Genomic DNA, 15620 nt, shown 5'->3' with positions numbered 1-15620 from the left:
TGAGGTTATTAATATTTTCTGGCTCTTTGAAAAGATAATACTTTTCAATTCAACAAAACCCAGTATCTTGCACATATAGATATTTAAAGTTAACCTGTTCACACTGTTTATAAACAGACACACAAGGGCAGGCATATATTAATTTTCTAATTGTTTCTTGTGAAACATGCAGACCTTTAATGCAGCAAAATAATGTTACTTTTGAGGCACTTCATGATCTGAAATCTTTTGGATTAGAGCAGTGTTTCTCAACATTTGTCACCCACCACATCCCTTCACATGGTCCACCTATTTGAAATACCACTGGAAGTAACTTGTGATTACATCCTCGCTAGTTACTTCTGAGTTGGGAAGCCAGATGTGACACAACAAACACACATAAGAGGCTAGGGTACACGGGAGTGCTTTTTCAAGTGCAGAAAATCATGCTTTAAAGCCATTTCCACCAAACCAAGTCTCCTGCTGCTGTTTGTTGTGTTATATTCCTGGTCTTGCTGCCAGGCAGCAACAACTGTCCACAGGTCCTGCGAGTACCACCAGGCACCACTTCAAACACCACTGGTGGTACCCTTACTACTGGTTGAGAAGCACTCCCTGATCTGCCCCAGCACTACAGTTCTAATCCTTAGATGCTTTCTAATCCTCAGCATCTCTATTATTGATGATCAGCTGACGAGCAACATGAGGTGGAAAGTCATGTTTGAGTTTAGGTAGCTTGCCTTCTGCAAAGGTCTCGCTCTCAAAAAGTATAACTGCTGACATTGTATGTCCAAATAGGTAATGGCCATACTGTATATTGCAATGAAAGCTATAGTTCTGGAGCAGCATCTGACTTTAGAGACATTCAATGAAGGGGATCCAGAGAACTTGGAGTGGAGAAACACAGGGTGTCTCAAGAAAATGTACACTCACTAACTTTACAATGTCATATTACGCTATAATTCATGTGTATACTGTATGGTGTATACAGAAGCAGCTGCTTGAACCAGTTAATTTCTGGTAATTACACCATGTGCTCAAAATTTTCCACAGTATCTCTACACTACTAGCATAGTTGCCTAAGGGATCTGCAGCCATATAGTGTGCTGGAATGGCGCCACAAATATCTTCAATTGCTTCAAATGATTGAGTGCTACTGATTTTCTACAATGAAGTATGCATGAATTAGAATTCATTTAAATGTATGTACATTTTCTTGAGATACCCTGTATACTGAAGATCTGAGTAGCTGATTAGTAAACATGTCTTATTTTTATTAAAATAACTTCCCAGTGATTCACTATACCAGAAAGGAATTGATTCCTGAACAGGAAGATCCAATTTCTTCAAGGAAATATTAAAACATAAGAGCAGCCCAGTTGGATCAGACAAAGGTTAATTCAGTCCAACATCCTGTCTTGTACAGTGGCCAAACAGATGTATTTCAGAAGCCCACAATAGGGAATGAAGACATAAGGCAGACTCTATTGTTCCTCCCCAACAACTAGTGTTCAGTAGCATACTGTCTCTGCCCCTGGAGGTTCTATTTTGTTATCACAGCTAATAGCTATTGACAGACCTATCCTCCTTGAATTTATACATTATGTTAAGTAGTATCTCATTTTGCCTGTTCTGAATTGACTGCCAATCAACTTCAACGGACAATTCAGAGTTCTGGTACTATAGGCGATTGGGAGAAAAAAGGTTCTCTATCCACATTTTCCACACTATTTATGGCTTCATGAACTTGTCACATTTCCCCTCATTCATCTTTTCCAAAGTAAAAAGCACTAAACTTTTCCTCATAGGGAAGACACTCCTTGATCATTTTGGTGGCCTTTTTCCTTTTTTCTATCTATAAGATATTCTTTATGACAAGGGGTAGCCAGAACTGCACAGTATCCTAAATGTGGCAGAACTGTAATGGCAAACTACACATTACAAGAAGCATGCAATTAGTTGCTTTTAAGTTTAAACAGCAACAGTGTGTGAGATTTGGACTGGAAATGCAGAGTGGGTGAGGAGAAGAGGGGGTAACCATCCATTTCATGTGGAAGAAAAGTCTCCATTGGTACTATCCCTCTCCTCCATGCTGGTCCCAATTCAGATTTGCTCTTCTGCAACTTCTATTTACATTAAAACCAAGTACAGCAGTGCTAATCATGCACGTCTTGTAGTCTATATAGTTTATATTTACCATCGTTTTGATCCTTTCCCTAGTAAGACCTAGCATGGAGTTCACTTTCTTTTTGTTAAACCGCTGCATGCCAAGTTGGCATTTTCAATGAACTATCCGCCAAAGTTGCAAGATCTCTTTCCTGGCTCATCATCACTTCAGACCCAGAATATCTGTGAAGTAAGGATTTTACTCCCACAGTTGCTTCCTGTACTTTGGTCACTTATTGAAACAAAAGAGGTTGTTTCTTTTCAGAGTAATAAGCATTCTCTGGTAAGATACTTTGCCAAGTGCTTTTTAGAAGTCCAAATATATAAAGTTGGATCCCAAGAATGACTACAGGTTGAGTCTCGTTATCTGCAAGGATTCTGTTTCCAGAATTCACAGAGGCGAGGGCAGCACAGCTCCCCTTGGCTACTGAGGGTGGGGGGGGGAGGCATTCAACCATATCTGAGGTTTCACTTAACAGCAGGGGGTTCTGGAAAGAAACCCCTGCAGACACAGGGGAACACCTATACTTTGAAGTGTTGCTGCCTAGAACTCCTCCAACAGCTAGCCAAATTCCAACAAGATTAGTTCAACAACTTGACTTATTGCATTACACTGAGATAGTATGAAGACTGTAGTCCTCTTGCCACTGTAAAAGAGCAATCTTTGTAGGAACTGAATATTTGAGATTAAGGAATACTTAACTCTCTGTAGAAATGAAGAGCAATACATTCTTCTATCAGAAGTTGTCCATACAGGACATGCGGAAAACACTGGTAAGAGCCCTTTCCCCACAGTGGCACCCAGGCTATGGAATGCCTTGCCCCTGGATGCAAGGTTGACTTCATTACTTCCACTGTTCTGACAGTAGCTGAAAACATTTGTTCCATTTAGAATTTGGGGTCCAAGTTTGACTATTTACTCTGAATCTGCTTAGTCAGTAGTCTTCAACTTTTTACATGCTGTGACCCCATAAATTATGAGGGGACCTTTCATTGATCCAGCTCACCTCCTGAGGCCTGATCTACCCATCACCACAAGCCTACCCACAGTGACCCATAGAGCAACAGCTAGCCCTACCCACAGTGTTCAGGCTGCAGTACTGTCAAGGCTGGTTGGCTCGACTTCCCCAGGGGACTAGTAGCTCAGTTAGGATGCCATGGGAATGCTGGGTTGGATGGCATGCAGGGCAAGCCCAGAAAAAGATGAAGGAGCCCGAGTGCTGGTGGTGGCACTGGCAGCCTTGTTCCATAAGCCCAATGGACTGTGAGATGTCTATTAACTCTACTTTTGACTCCCAGACTACTCCCCCGCAGACAACAACCCCAGAAATGAGGCTTTGTGATCCCAAGGTTGAAGAACACTGCTCTTCATGATGTTTTGTTATTGTTTCTGATGTTGTATACAGTTTAATGTCTTTGTTATTAACTGTTAAATTATAGTGTATTTTATTGTGTTCTTTTAATATGCTGTGAGCCACCCTGAGTGCCTCCCTTGTTAGAAGAGAAAAGCAACTGTCAAATATTTTAAATTATAAATTGGTGTACCTCCAAGCAATAATATACTCACTAGTTTAGACTGAACACTCACTCAACTTACCCTGCTCGTCCAGTACGGCCTACTCTGTGAACATACTCTTCAATGTTGCGAGGGAAGTCAAAATTAAAGACATGTGTGATATCCTGAACATCAAGCCCACGGGAAGCCAAGTCAGTTGCTATCAATATACGAACTCTACCTAAAACAAGCACAAGATGTCCAATAACTCACAACACACTTAACTTTTCCTTATTTTTCCACAAATTAGCATAACAAAAAACCTTCCAATAAAGACAATTTAAATAGGAAAAGACAGTTTAATCATGAAAAGACAGGTAGTAAAGATAGTTTAATCACGGCAGAAATGGACAGCTAACATTTAATGGGTTGCTTTCCCAGGTGTCTTCTAGAGATCTGGTTGCAACAACATCACTGTGAATCCACTCTCTAAATGATTTCCTACAGTACAATCCAATGCACGCCTACTAAGAAAACCAGTTCAATTCAATTGGGACTTACTTCCATGTAAACATGTTTTGGATTGTAGCCTGAGTTACATATTTGTCAAGTGTTAGAAAGTTATTTTAAATTTTTTAAAAAATTTACACATTAGTGGCATCACAGTGTGAATGAATGTTGCTACAATTGACTGCAACTAATTGAAAATTCACCTTTCTTGAAGTCTTCCAAAGCCTGTTCACGATCACACTGTTCTCTGTTGCCATGTAAAGACTGAACTGGAATTCCCTGAAGACCAAAATCACTTGATAGGTCATCAGCACTGAAAAAATTAAACACAACAATATAGAAATGCTTGGCTCCTACATTCAGAGATATTGCATGTATCTAAAGCATCATGATCCAACCTGTCAGATTGGTTCTGGTGGCCCCTGGGAGTCTGGCAGCCCCACCAAACCCACCTTATTAATTATTATTATTATTATTAACAGTATTTATATACAGTATTTATATATTTCCCCTGGGGGCTGGGGATAAGAATAGGCCCTCAGTTTGGCTGTACTTGTCGTAAGAGGCGACTGAACAGCCACCGGGTAGATGGGACTCGTCAGCCTAGGAAGGCAGCTCATCTAAGAGAAGGAAACTCTGACCTCAAACCTCCACTGCCTTGTGGCTACATCCAGTTCTGGAAAAGGCTTCAGGAGTCAACCTCGAGGCAAAATCAGGAGCCGGAGTCCCTTAGGCAGTTCATGGCTGAACACAGTCACGTTCTGGCAACTCCTGCGACGCCGCTGGAACCAACCGTATTGGCTTCTGCCTTTCCATTGGACCATTTCAGCGACGTGGAGAGGGGGGATTTGCTGCATGGGTAACAGCCTATCCTCCATACCTTCTTTACCCAGGCTTCGCGCACTGGAGAGGACACTCCAACTTCGCCATACGGCGTCGGCACAACACGGGAAGCAGCAGTTTACCGGTTATAAGTCTTCACTCGATTGGCGTAGAGCGTGACGCCAGGGGCTGCTTCCGACGGTGGGAGAGATCATTGCATCTCATTGGGCAGCTACCGCCCGCCTTAAGCTGGGCAGTCCCCAGCCAGTAAGGTGTTGCCTCGCCACAGTCCGTTAACCTCATGGGGTGCGTGGGGTTTAGGGTGAAAACCGACAAGCGGATCGACAACTCTGCACCATGCAACAGAAAACAGAAAACTACTGCCCTAAAGCTGGGCACCTGGAACGTTAGGACAATGACACCTGGCTTCTCTGATGACCTGCAAGAAATAGACGACGCACGCAAAACAGCTGTCATCGACATGGAGCTGAGCAGACTGCAGATGGACATCGTCGCCCTTCAAGAGACTAGGCTGCCAGATTCCGGATCTGTCAAGGAGAGAAATTTCTCATTTTTCTGGCAGGGAAAACCACCAAACGAAACCAGGGAACATGGCGTTGGCTTTGCGGTCAGAAATACCCTGCTGAAATCCATCATCCCACCTACTGTGGGAAGTGAAAGAATTTTGTCCCTGCAGCTCCAGTCATCAGCAGGACCTGTCACTCTCATCAGTGCTTATGCACCGACTCTGTCGTCTCCAGCAGAAGCCAAAGACAAATTCTATGATGACCTGGCCACCACTGTCAAGAAAATCCCTGTAAAAGAGCCATTGTTCATCCTCGGCGATTTCAATGCTAGAGTTGGTGCTGATAACAGTTCATGGCCCACTTGCTTAGGTCAGTTTGGCACTGGGAGGATGAACGAAAATGGCCAACGCCTGCTAGAGTTTTGCTTGTCATCACGGTCTCTGTGTCAGCAACACGTTCTTCAACACAAAGCCCCAACATAGAGTTTCTTGGAGACATCCAAGATCAAAGCACTGGCACCAGCTCGACCTGATCCTCACCAGACGCTCCAGCCTTCCCAGCATCAAGATCACACGCAGTTATCATGGTGCTGCCTGCGACACTGACCACTCCCTGGTGTGCAGCAGAGTGAAACTGCAAACAAAGCGACTGTATCACACGAAAAAGGAAGGAAGACCTCGCATTGATACCAGCAAGACCCGGGATCAGAGAAAAGTGGAGGAATTTGCACAAGCGCTTGAGGAATCTCTTCCAGGCCCGGCCGACGCAAACGCATCCAACAGATGGGAGCATTTCAAGAATACCGTTTACAACACCGCCTTGTCCATATTCGGCAAGAAGACCAACAAGGCGGCAGACTGGTTTGAAGCCCACTCTGAGGAGTTGACACCAGTCATTGAGGAAAAGAGGAGAGCTCAAGCAGCATACAAGGCCTGTCCCAGTGAGCGCAACCTGCAGGTCCTCCGAACTGCTCGCAGCAAAGTCCAACAGACTGCCAGGAGATGTGCTAACGACTACTGGCTCCAGCTCTGTTCCGAGATACAGATAGCAGCTGACACGGGCAACATCAAGGGGATGTATGATGGTATCAAGCAGGCCCTAGGTCCAACACAGAGGAAAATTGCCCCTCTGAAGTCTGCCACAGGCGAGGTCATCCAGGATCGGGCGCAGCAGATGGAACGTTGGGTGCAGCACTACTCTGAGCTATATTCCAGAGAAAATGTAGTCACCGAAGAAGCACTGAACAACATTGAGTGCCTGCCTGTGCTGGAAGAGCTTGACAGTGAACCAACCCTAGAAGAACTTCACGTGGCCCTGGACTCCCTTGCCTTTGGCAAGGCACCTGGAAAAGACAGCATCCCTGCTGAAGTCCTAAAGTGCTGCAAAGAGATCATCGTCACTGAGCTGCATGAAATCCTCTGTCTCTGCTGGAGAGAAGGTGGAGTACCTCAAGACATGAGGGATGCAAACATCATCACGCTGTACAAGAACAAAGGTGACAGGGGTGACTGCAACAACTACCGCGGCATCTCTCTCCTTAGCGTTGTAGGAAAGCTGTTTGCCCGAGTTGTACTAAAGAGGCTCCAGGTACTTGCAGAGAGCGTCTATCCAGAATCGCAGTGTGGATTCCGAGCCAACAGGTCCACCACTGATATGGTATTCTCCCTTAGACAACTGCAGGAGAAATGCAGGGAACAACGACAGCCACTCTTTATAGCCTTCATAGATCTCACGAAGGCTTTCAACCTGGTCAGCAGAGACGGCCTCTTCAAGATTCTCCCCAAGACTGGATGTCCACCCAGGCTCCTCAGCATCATCAGATCTTTCCACAAGGACATGAAGGGCACTGTTGTCTTCGATGGCTCCACATCAGACCCTTTTGACATCCGAAGCGGAGTGAAGCAGGGCTGTGTTCTTGCACCAACCTTGTTTGGGATTTTCTTCGCTGTCCTGCTGAAGCAGGCCTTTGGAACTGCAACAGAAGGCATCTATCTCCGGACCAGATCAGACGGAAAGCTCTTCAACCTCTCCAGGTTGAGAGCAAAGTCCAAAGTCCAGCTGAAATGTCTGCGTGACTTCCTCTTTGCCGACGATGCAGCTGTCACTACCCACTCTGCCAAAGATCTCCAGCAGCTCATGGATCGTTTTAGCAAAGCCTGCCAAGATTTTGGACTGACAATCAGCCTGAAGAAAACACAGGTCATGGTTCAGGATGTGGACTCACCTCCCTGCATTACAATCTCTACGCATGAACTGGAGGTTGTCCATGACTTTGTGTACCTTGGCTCAACGATCTCCGACACTCTTTCTCTCGATACCGAGCTAAACAAGCGCATCGGTAAAGCAGCTACCACGTTTTCCAGACTCACAAAGAGAGTCTGGTCCAACAAGAAGCTGACGGAACATACCAAGATCCAGGTCTACAGAGCTTGCGTCCTGAGTACACTTCTGTACTGCAGCGAGTCATGGACTCTTCGCTCACAACAGGAGAGGAAACTGAGCGCTTTCCACATGCGCTGCCTCCGACGCATCCTCGGCATCACCTGGCAGGACAAAGTTCCAAACAACACAGTCCTGGAACGTGCTGGAATCCCTAGCATGTATTCACTGCTGAAACAGAGACGCCTGCGTTGGCTTGGTCATGTCGTGAGAATGGATGATAGCCGGATCCCAAAGAATCTCCTCTATGGAGAACTCGTGCAAGGAAAGCGCCCTACAGGTAGACCACACCTGCGATACAAGGACATCTGCAAGAGGGATCTGAAGGCCTTAGGGATGGACCTCAACAAGTGGGAAACCCTGGCCTCTGAGCGGCCCGCTTGGAGGCAGGCTGTGCAGCATGGCCTTTCCCAGTTTGAAGAGACACTTTGCCAACAGTCTGAGGCAAAGAGGCAAGGCCCATAGCCAGGGAGACAGACCAGGGACAGACTGCACTTGCTCCCGGTGTGGAAGGGATTGTCACTCCCGGATTGGCCTTTTCAGCCACACTAGACGCTGTGTCAGAACCACCTTTCAGAGCGCGATACCATAGTCTTTCGAGACTGAAGGTTGCCAATACAATTTATATACCGCTTTTCAACTAAAGTTCACAAAGTGGTTTACAGCGAAAAATCAAATAACTAATGGCTCCCTGTCCCAAAAGGGCTCACAATCTAAAAAGATGCAAAAAGAACACCAGCAGACAGCCACTAGAAAAGACACTGCTGGGGTGAGTGTCTGGCGATCCAGGGCCTGCCTGCCCTGCTTGCTTCATTGCACTGTGCCGTTATTTGCTCAAGTTGGGCAGGGAAATGATGGGGAAAGGAGCTCTCACAAGGCCAGCTGGCTAAGCTGCTTTCTCTAGTCTAGCATGCCGTGCTCCACTCCAACTAATGAGTGCAAAAGCACTCCAGAGCCTTCATGTTCATCAGCCGTAGTGGGGCGAGGCATGTTGGTGGCTTTTCAGTCTCCTTGTCATGCCATTCCAGCTTCTCCCGTGAGAAGCCAGAACAGTGAAAAGCCGCAACAGTGAGGCATGGAGTTCAAAAAGCCCAGTCACACCCGCCTCCACTTCGAGCCTGCCGAAGTGGCAGACTGAGAATGTGGAAGTAATTGGTGGTGATGTCATCATGTCACCACAATTACTTTCGAATGAGCTTGCATCAGGGGGTCATGCACCCCCCAGCTGACCAAAGTTAAACCACCCTGATCTAAAGCAAGCACTCAAAGCCCTGTCTGAAACTCTCTTTAGCATGGTGAAGGCCAAAATTCCTTAAATGTTTGCTGTCCAATATCAACCAATTTTTATATACATACATTTATAGAACCTTTTCATATTGAAATATTTAATGAGTACAAAAGTTACCCAACTTACATAATTTAAAAACTTTCCCTGCTCCAGGAAAAAATGAAACAAAAACTACCTAGCTGGAACCCAGGAGTTTGAGAGAATCCTGCCTATTGCCTCATCAGGCAGTATCAAGCTGCAAGTTGCTCCTTGATCACATATATCATACGAAGGACTCAATTTTAACTAGGAAAGGGCACCACAGAGGTGAAAACAATGCTCTGTTCTATTGTTTGGGAAGGGAATTATTTACTGAATGTCACTATTAAACTAAAAAACAGAATAAAATTTAAGCAAAATTTTATCATTAAAAAGTCAGCACCACATTCTGACTAAGGATGTCACTTAATAGTTACAAGCAAAACACAAGCTTAAAGTAGAAAAAACTAAATAATTGAGTTAGACTTCTGCTACCTACGTCAGTTTCTTTCCCACAAATATGATGACCTTGTCTTTAGACTTCATTGTGTCAATAAAATAACGCGTAAAAGCTCTTTTTTCTTCTTCTGGAATAACCACTACCTTCTGCTTAACTGTGTTTACTGCCTGTAAAATCAAATTGAATTTAAAAATTGATAAAATTTATGGTCTCTTATTTTACAAATGGTAAAAAATGTCACATAAGAACTGAACACTTACAGCTAAATCATGACTAAAGCCCCCTGCATCAATGCACCAGTGTGGCTAGGGTTGCATCCTGTGGGGGAATTTTGCATGCTGGAGGTCACTTTGACCCTTTGCCCCCAGGGAAAGCTCCAGCAGCTGCAATGGGGCAATGTAGACCTGCAACTGCTAAATAACTGGCACAAGTCCACATTGCTCTGTGTTGGCGGATCAGGCCTGGGGATGGAGACAGGATGCAGCATGTGCCAGGCCTGATCCGTCCACCTCCATCGTTGCCTTTCTCCTGCCCCATTAGAACCCTTGCCTCCCTTCCCCTGCAAGGAACTTATTGCATCTGGTATGCATTGTGCTGGCAGGATGGTACAGCCTTCCCGACAGCATTACTAACTGGTGTGCAATTGCAATGTGGTTTATGGGACATTTGCGACAGACTGCGCGGGCAGAGCAGTTGCTCTGCCAGCACAGAAGTACTTAGGATTGTGCCAAAAGAGTTATAGCGAACAATTCTGTACTTAGCATTAGTGTTGTACAGATAATGCTTTTTCAATACTTTACAGAAAAATGAAACCTGCAACACAAGTTGCATAGGACAACACAGGACACTACTTGCAACACAATCAGAGAGAGAGAGAGAGAGAGAGAGAGAGAGAGAATATTGATACAACATAGCATCTACAAGAGCTTAATAGGGTAACAAATCTTACATTTTCCAGCCTACTCAGATATGCACAGAGACACTGAACTTGAGTTGTGACTGGAACTGGCTAACCATAGGACTAATTCACAGATCCTGGTACACATGCTTGAAAGTAAGAACTGCATAGTAGCATCCAATAACTTCAACATTATTTTATGCACAAATGCAGTAAAGATTAAGGAAAAACCAAACAACTCTTTTCACAAATCAAATGTTTTGTTCATATCAGAACACTGTTTTAAGTTGCAATCCACAAATCAAGAAATCCAAACTTAACTACTGTTTTATCCAATGTCTCCAGCAAGACTGCCAGCCAAACTAGATGTGATGATAAATGTGTTGTTTTCTAGTTTAGGACAGCCATGCAGGCCAACTGGAATTGAGTGCAGCAAGCAGAGTGTGCTTAGACCTTTAATAGCAAATACAATGGCACCTTTGGGGGCTCAGAGCAGTGGAGCATTTTCAGTGGAAAGATAGTACAGAATTAAAGCCTGACACATGCTCTACTTCCATACTATGATCCTACCCCTAAAACTATTAGAACAATATTGATGCAAAGTAAGCAACAAGGGAATCAGCAGCTGAAACTGACAAGTCTATATATCAAAACAACTTTTTGCTTTTTGGGGTCTTTGAAAGAACTTTTACATTTCCTAGTACAAAATGAGAAATTACCTGATGCAGTAACTACCCTGATTAAACTTCTGGGAGTTTGTATTCACATAATACCTACTTCAGTGATATGTTATTTGATCCCTATATGCAGTATGGTTAATTAGAAAGCCATAGAAAGAGAGCCAACATACTTAGGTGGAAACTGACCATATTTTTTTGCACTAGGTTTATGATAGAGAAGATAGTTGCAGACAGTCCAGAATGATTTGAGAAAGACACTTCATTTTGCAAAAAGAGCAGCAGCACAGAAAGGACAAAACGTACACAGATAAGTAAACTGGAATTTTTAGCAACTAACCAGTCACATTTACTATCAGATGACATGAAGCAAACAGCTGGCAATTATGATGAACTAATGAAAGTTCAAGAAATTTAAGAGTGCAGTAACTTCCAAAAGAGTAGAACAGATAGCGGGGAGGGCAGGTGGGAACCGACAGTGAGAAGAACTTTATTATTCAGTTATATCTATCTGTAGCTGGAAGACTGGAACAGAAAATATTTTTCTGCTACTTTCTCCTTGGGTGTTCATGGAGGTGGGGAAGAGAGATGCCTGCTCCACCTACCAAACACCCTGTACTGCCTCACCTCCTGACAAACACACATTTGTATAACATGAGATGACGGCATACACTGGTTAAAACCCAACATGTGTAAATCCATACTGCATTAACTATCCATTTTGAAGTTTCTTCAAGGGGACCTTGAAATGAGGAAACAGATCAGGGAGGTGACAAGGAGGGACAGGGTTGTAATCATGGGGGACTTCAATTATCCTCATATAGACTGGGTCAATTTGTGTTCTGGTCACGAAAAGGAGACCTAATTCCTTGACATGCTAAATGACTGTGGCTTAGAACAGCTAGTCATGGAGCCCACCAGAGGACAGGTGACTCTGGATTTAATATTGAGTACACAGGACCTGGTGAGAGATGTCAGTGTTACGGAGCCATTGGGGAACAGTGATCATGCTGTGATCTGTTTCAACATGCACGTCGGGGGAAGAATACCGGGCAGATCTCTCACAAAAACCCTTGACTTCCGATGGGCGGACTTCCCTCAAATGAGGAGGCTGGTTAGAAGGAGGTTGAAAGGGAACGTAAAGAGTCCAATCTCTCCAGAGTGCATGGAGGCTGTTTAAAACAACAGTAATAGAGGCCCACCAGAGGTGTATACCACAAAGAAAGAAGGGCTCCACTAAATCCAGGAGGGTGCCCGCATGGCTAACCAGCCAAGTTAGAGAGGCTGTAAAGGGCAAGGAAGCTTCCTTCCATAAATGGAAGTCTTGCCCTAATGAGGAGAATAAAAAGGAACATAAACTGTGGCAAAAGAAATGTAAGAAGGTGATATGGGAAGCCAAGCGCGACTATGAGGAATGCATGGCCAGCAACATTAAGGGGAATAATAAAAGCTTCTTCAAATCTGTTAGAAGCAGGAAACCCGCCAGAGAAGCGGTTGGCCCTCTGGATGGTGAGGGAGGGAGAGGGGAAATAAAAGGAGACTTAGAGATGGCAGAGAAATTAAATGAGTTCTTTGCATCTGTCTTCACGGCAGAAGACCTCGGGCAGATACCGCTGCCTGAATGGCCCCTCCTGACAGAGGAATTAAATCAGATAGAGGTTAAAAGAGAAGATGTTTCAGACCTCATTGATAAATTAAAGATCAGTAAGTCACCGGGCCCTGATGGCATCCACCCAAGAGTTATTAAGGAATTGAAGAATGAAGTTGCTGATCTCTTGACTAAAATATGCAACTTGTCCCTCAAAACGGCCACGGTGCCAGAAGACTGGAGGACAGCAAATGTCACGCCTACCTTTAAAAAGGGAAGGAAGGGGGACCCGTGAAACTACAGGCCGGTCAGCCTAACATCTATACCGGGTAAGATGGTGGAATGCCTCATCAAAGATAGAATCTCAAAACACACAGATGAACAGGACTTGCTGAGGGAGAATCAGCATGGCTTCTGTACGGATAAGTCTTGCCTCACGAACCTTATAGAATTCTTTGAAAAAGTCAACAGGCATGTGGATGTGGGAGAACCCGTAGACATTATATATCTGGACTTTCAGAAGGCATTGACACGGTCCCTCACCAAAGGCTACTAAAAAACTCCACAGTCAGGGAATTAGAGGACAGGTCCTCTCATGGATTGAGAACTAGTTGAAGACCAGGAAACAGAGAGTGGGTGTCAATGGGCAATTTTCACAGTGGAGAGAAGTGAAAAGCGGTGTGCCCCAAGGATCTGTCCTAGGACTAGTGCTTTTCAACCTCTTCATAAATGACCTGGAGACAGGGTTGAGCAGTGAAGTGGCTAAGTTTGCAGACAACACCAAACTTTTCCGAGTGGTGAAGACCAGACGTGATTGTGAGGAGCTCCAAAAGGATCTCTCCAGACTGGCAGAATGGGCAGCAAAATGGCAGATGCGCTTCAATGTCAGTAAGTGTAAAGTCATGCACATTGGGGCAAAAAATCAAAACTTTACATATAGGCTGATGGGTTCTGAGCTGTCTGTGACAGATCAGGAGAGAGATCTTGGGGTGGTGGTAGACAGGTAGATGAAAGTGTCGACCCAATATGCGGCAGCAGTGAAGAAGGCCAATTCTATGCCTGGGATCATTAGAAAAGGTATTGAGAACAAAACGGCTAATATTATAATGCTGTTGTACAAATCAATGGTAAGGCCACACCTGGAGTATTGTGTCCAGTTCTGGTCGCCACATCTCAAAAAACACATCGTGGAAAAGGTGCAAAAGAGAGCGACTAAGATGATTACGGGGTTGGGGCACCTTCCTTATGAGGAAAGGCTACAGCGTTTGGGCCTCTTCAGCCTAGAAGAGGCACATGAGGGGGGACATGATTGAGACATACAAAATTATGCAGGGGATGAACAGAGTGGATAGAGAGACGCTCTTTACACTCTCACATAACGGCAGAACTAGGGGACAACCACTAAAATTGAGTGTTGGGAGAGTTAGAATAGACAAAAGAAAATATTTCTTTACTCAGCGTGTGGGTGGTCTGTGGAACTCCTTGCCACAGGATGTGGTGATGGCGTCTGGCCTGGACGCCTTTAAAAGGGGATTGGACAAGTTTCTGGAGGAAAAATCCTTTATGGGTTACAAGCCATGATGTGTGTGTGCAACCTCCTGACTTTAGAAATGGGCTATGTCAGAATGCCAGATGCAAGGGAGGGCACCAGGATGAGGTCTCTTGTTATCTGGTGTGCTCCCTGGGGCATTTGGTGGGTCACTGTGAGATACAGGAAGCTAGACTGGATGGGCCTATGGCCTGATCCAGTGGGGCTATTCTTATGTTCTTCACAGCCATGACTGTAATTTTTTTTAAAAAGGTGTTTTAGAAAGTTACTCAGGAACTTTGGGAATGACATGTGTGTAACAATTATATAATGCATAAATTCTGAGTTATAATGACACTAACAAATATAACCTAGTTTCTAACACAAATCAGTGCAGGTCCACAATGATTATCCATGGAATCAAGGACCTGCAGTTCTATCAAACCGAAGGTTCCAAACCCACAGGTTCGATTGGACCTGTTCCCTCTGAATGCGACCAGAGCTGTGCTCCAGTAGCAGCCAGAAGGCCTTCTGAGGGCTTGGGAAACCATGCATAGCCTCCCCAACTCTCAGATGGTCTTCCAAGTTTTTCTGGAGGCTGAAAATCGTAAAGTTCATTTTTCAGCCCCAAACCAAAAGTGAATATTTTTGGCCCTCAGAACTCAACCCAAACACAGCTCCAGTCATGTTTGGAGGGCAACAGGTGCCTGACCTGCAGATTTCATCCACAGGTTTCATTCTGCAGGTTTTGGCATCCACAGAGGTTCTAGAAATGGAACACTCACGGATGCTGAGACACAACTGTACTAGACTGTTCTCATATACAGTACAACTTGTTTGATTATTCCTGAATACACACATTTATAAAAATGAGTACAGCCCTCCCCCGAAAACAAAGCAACTCACCGCTAAATCAAGTGTACCAACATATACAATCATAGGATCCTTCAAATACGATTTTGAAAGGCGGCGTACACCATCTGGCCAAGTAGCACTGGGAAGAATAAAAGGACAGGCTATTTTGAAATACTTCAGTTCTATTACCACCCGCCATTCAAGCTGTTTGCCACAAAACCAGTTTCAACTCGAATTCATGCTGCAATCATGAACACTGAATTCTAGAATAAAGCCACTTGCTGGTAAAAATAAAAAAGATTAAGACCATATTTTGGTGCTTGTTTTACCTACATACCCACATGAACTTTTGCCATTTTATTTCAGCTAG

General features: G+C 44.5%; 1 protein-coding gene across 1 annotated transcript in view; it reads right to left on the bottom strand.

The window, feature by feature from the left end:
- DDX43 (DEAD-box helicase 43) overlaps positions 1-15620 on the bottom strand; it is a 32453-nt gene that overhangs the window by 1435 nt on the left and 15398 nt on the right. The window contains exons 11-14 of the mRNA XM_066622706.1: positions 15302-15389; positions 9744-9871; positions 4354-4463; positions 3743-3881 (exon numbers count right to left, since the gene is read on the bottom strand). Of these exons, the coding sequence (XP_066478803.1) occupies positions 3743-3881; positions 4354-4463; positions 9744-9871; positions 15302-15389 (465 nt within the window). The remainder of the gene's footprint in view (positions 1-3742; positions 3882-4353; positions 4464-9743; positions 9872-15301; positions 15390-15620) is intronic.

The sequence above is a fragment of the Tiliqua scincoides genome, chromosome 1, assembly GCF_035046505.1.
Source record: "Tiliqua scincoides isolate rTilSci1 chromosome 1, rTilSci1.hap2, whole genome shotgun sequence".
Lineage (NCBI taxonomy): Eukaryota > Metazoa > Chordata > Lepidosauria > Squamata > Scincidae > Tiliqua > Tiliqua scincoides.
Note: the sequence above shows the minus strand (reverse complement) of the source record. Positions and strands in the feature narration are given on the sequence as shown.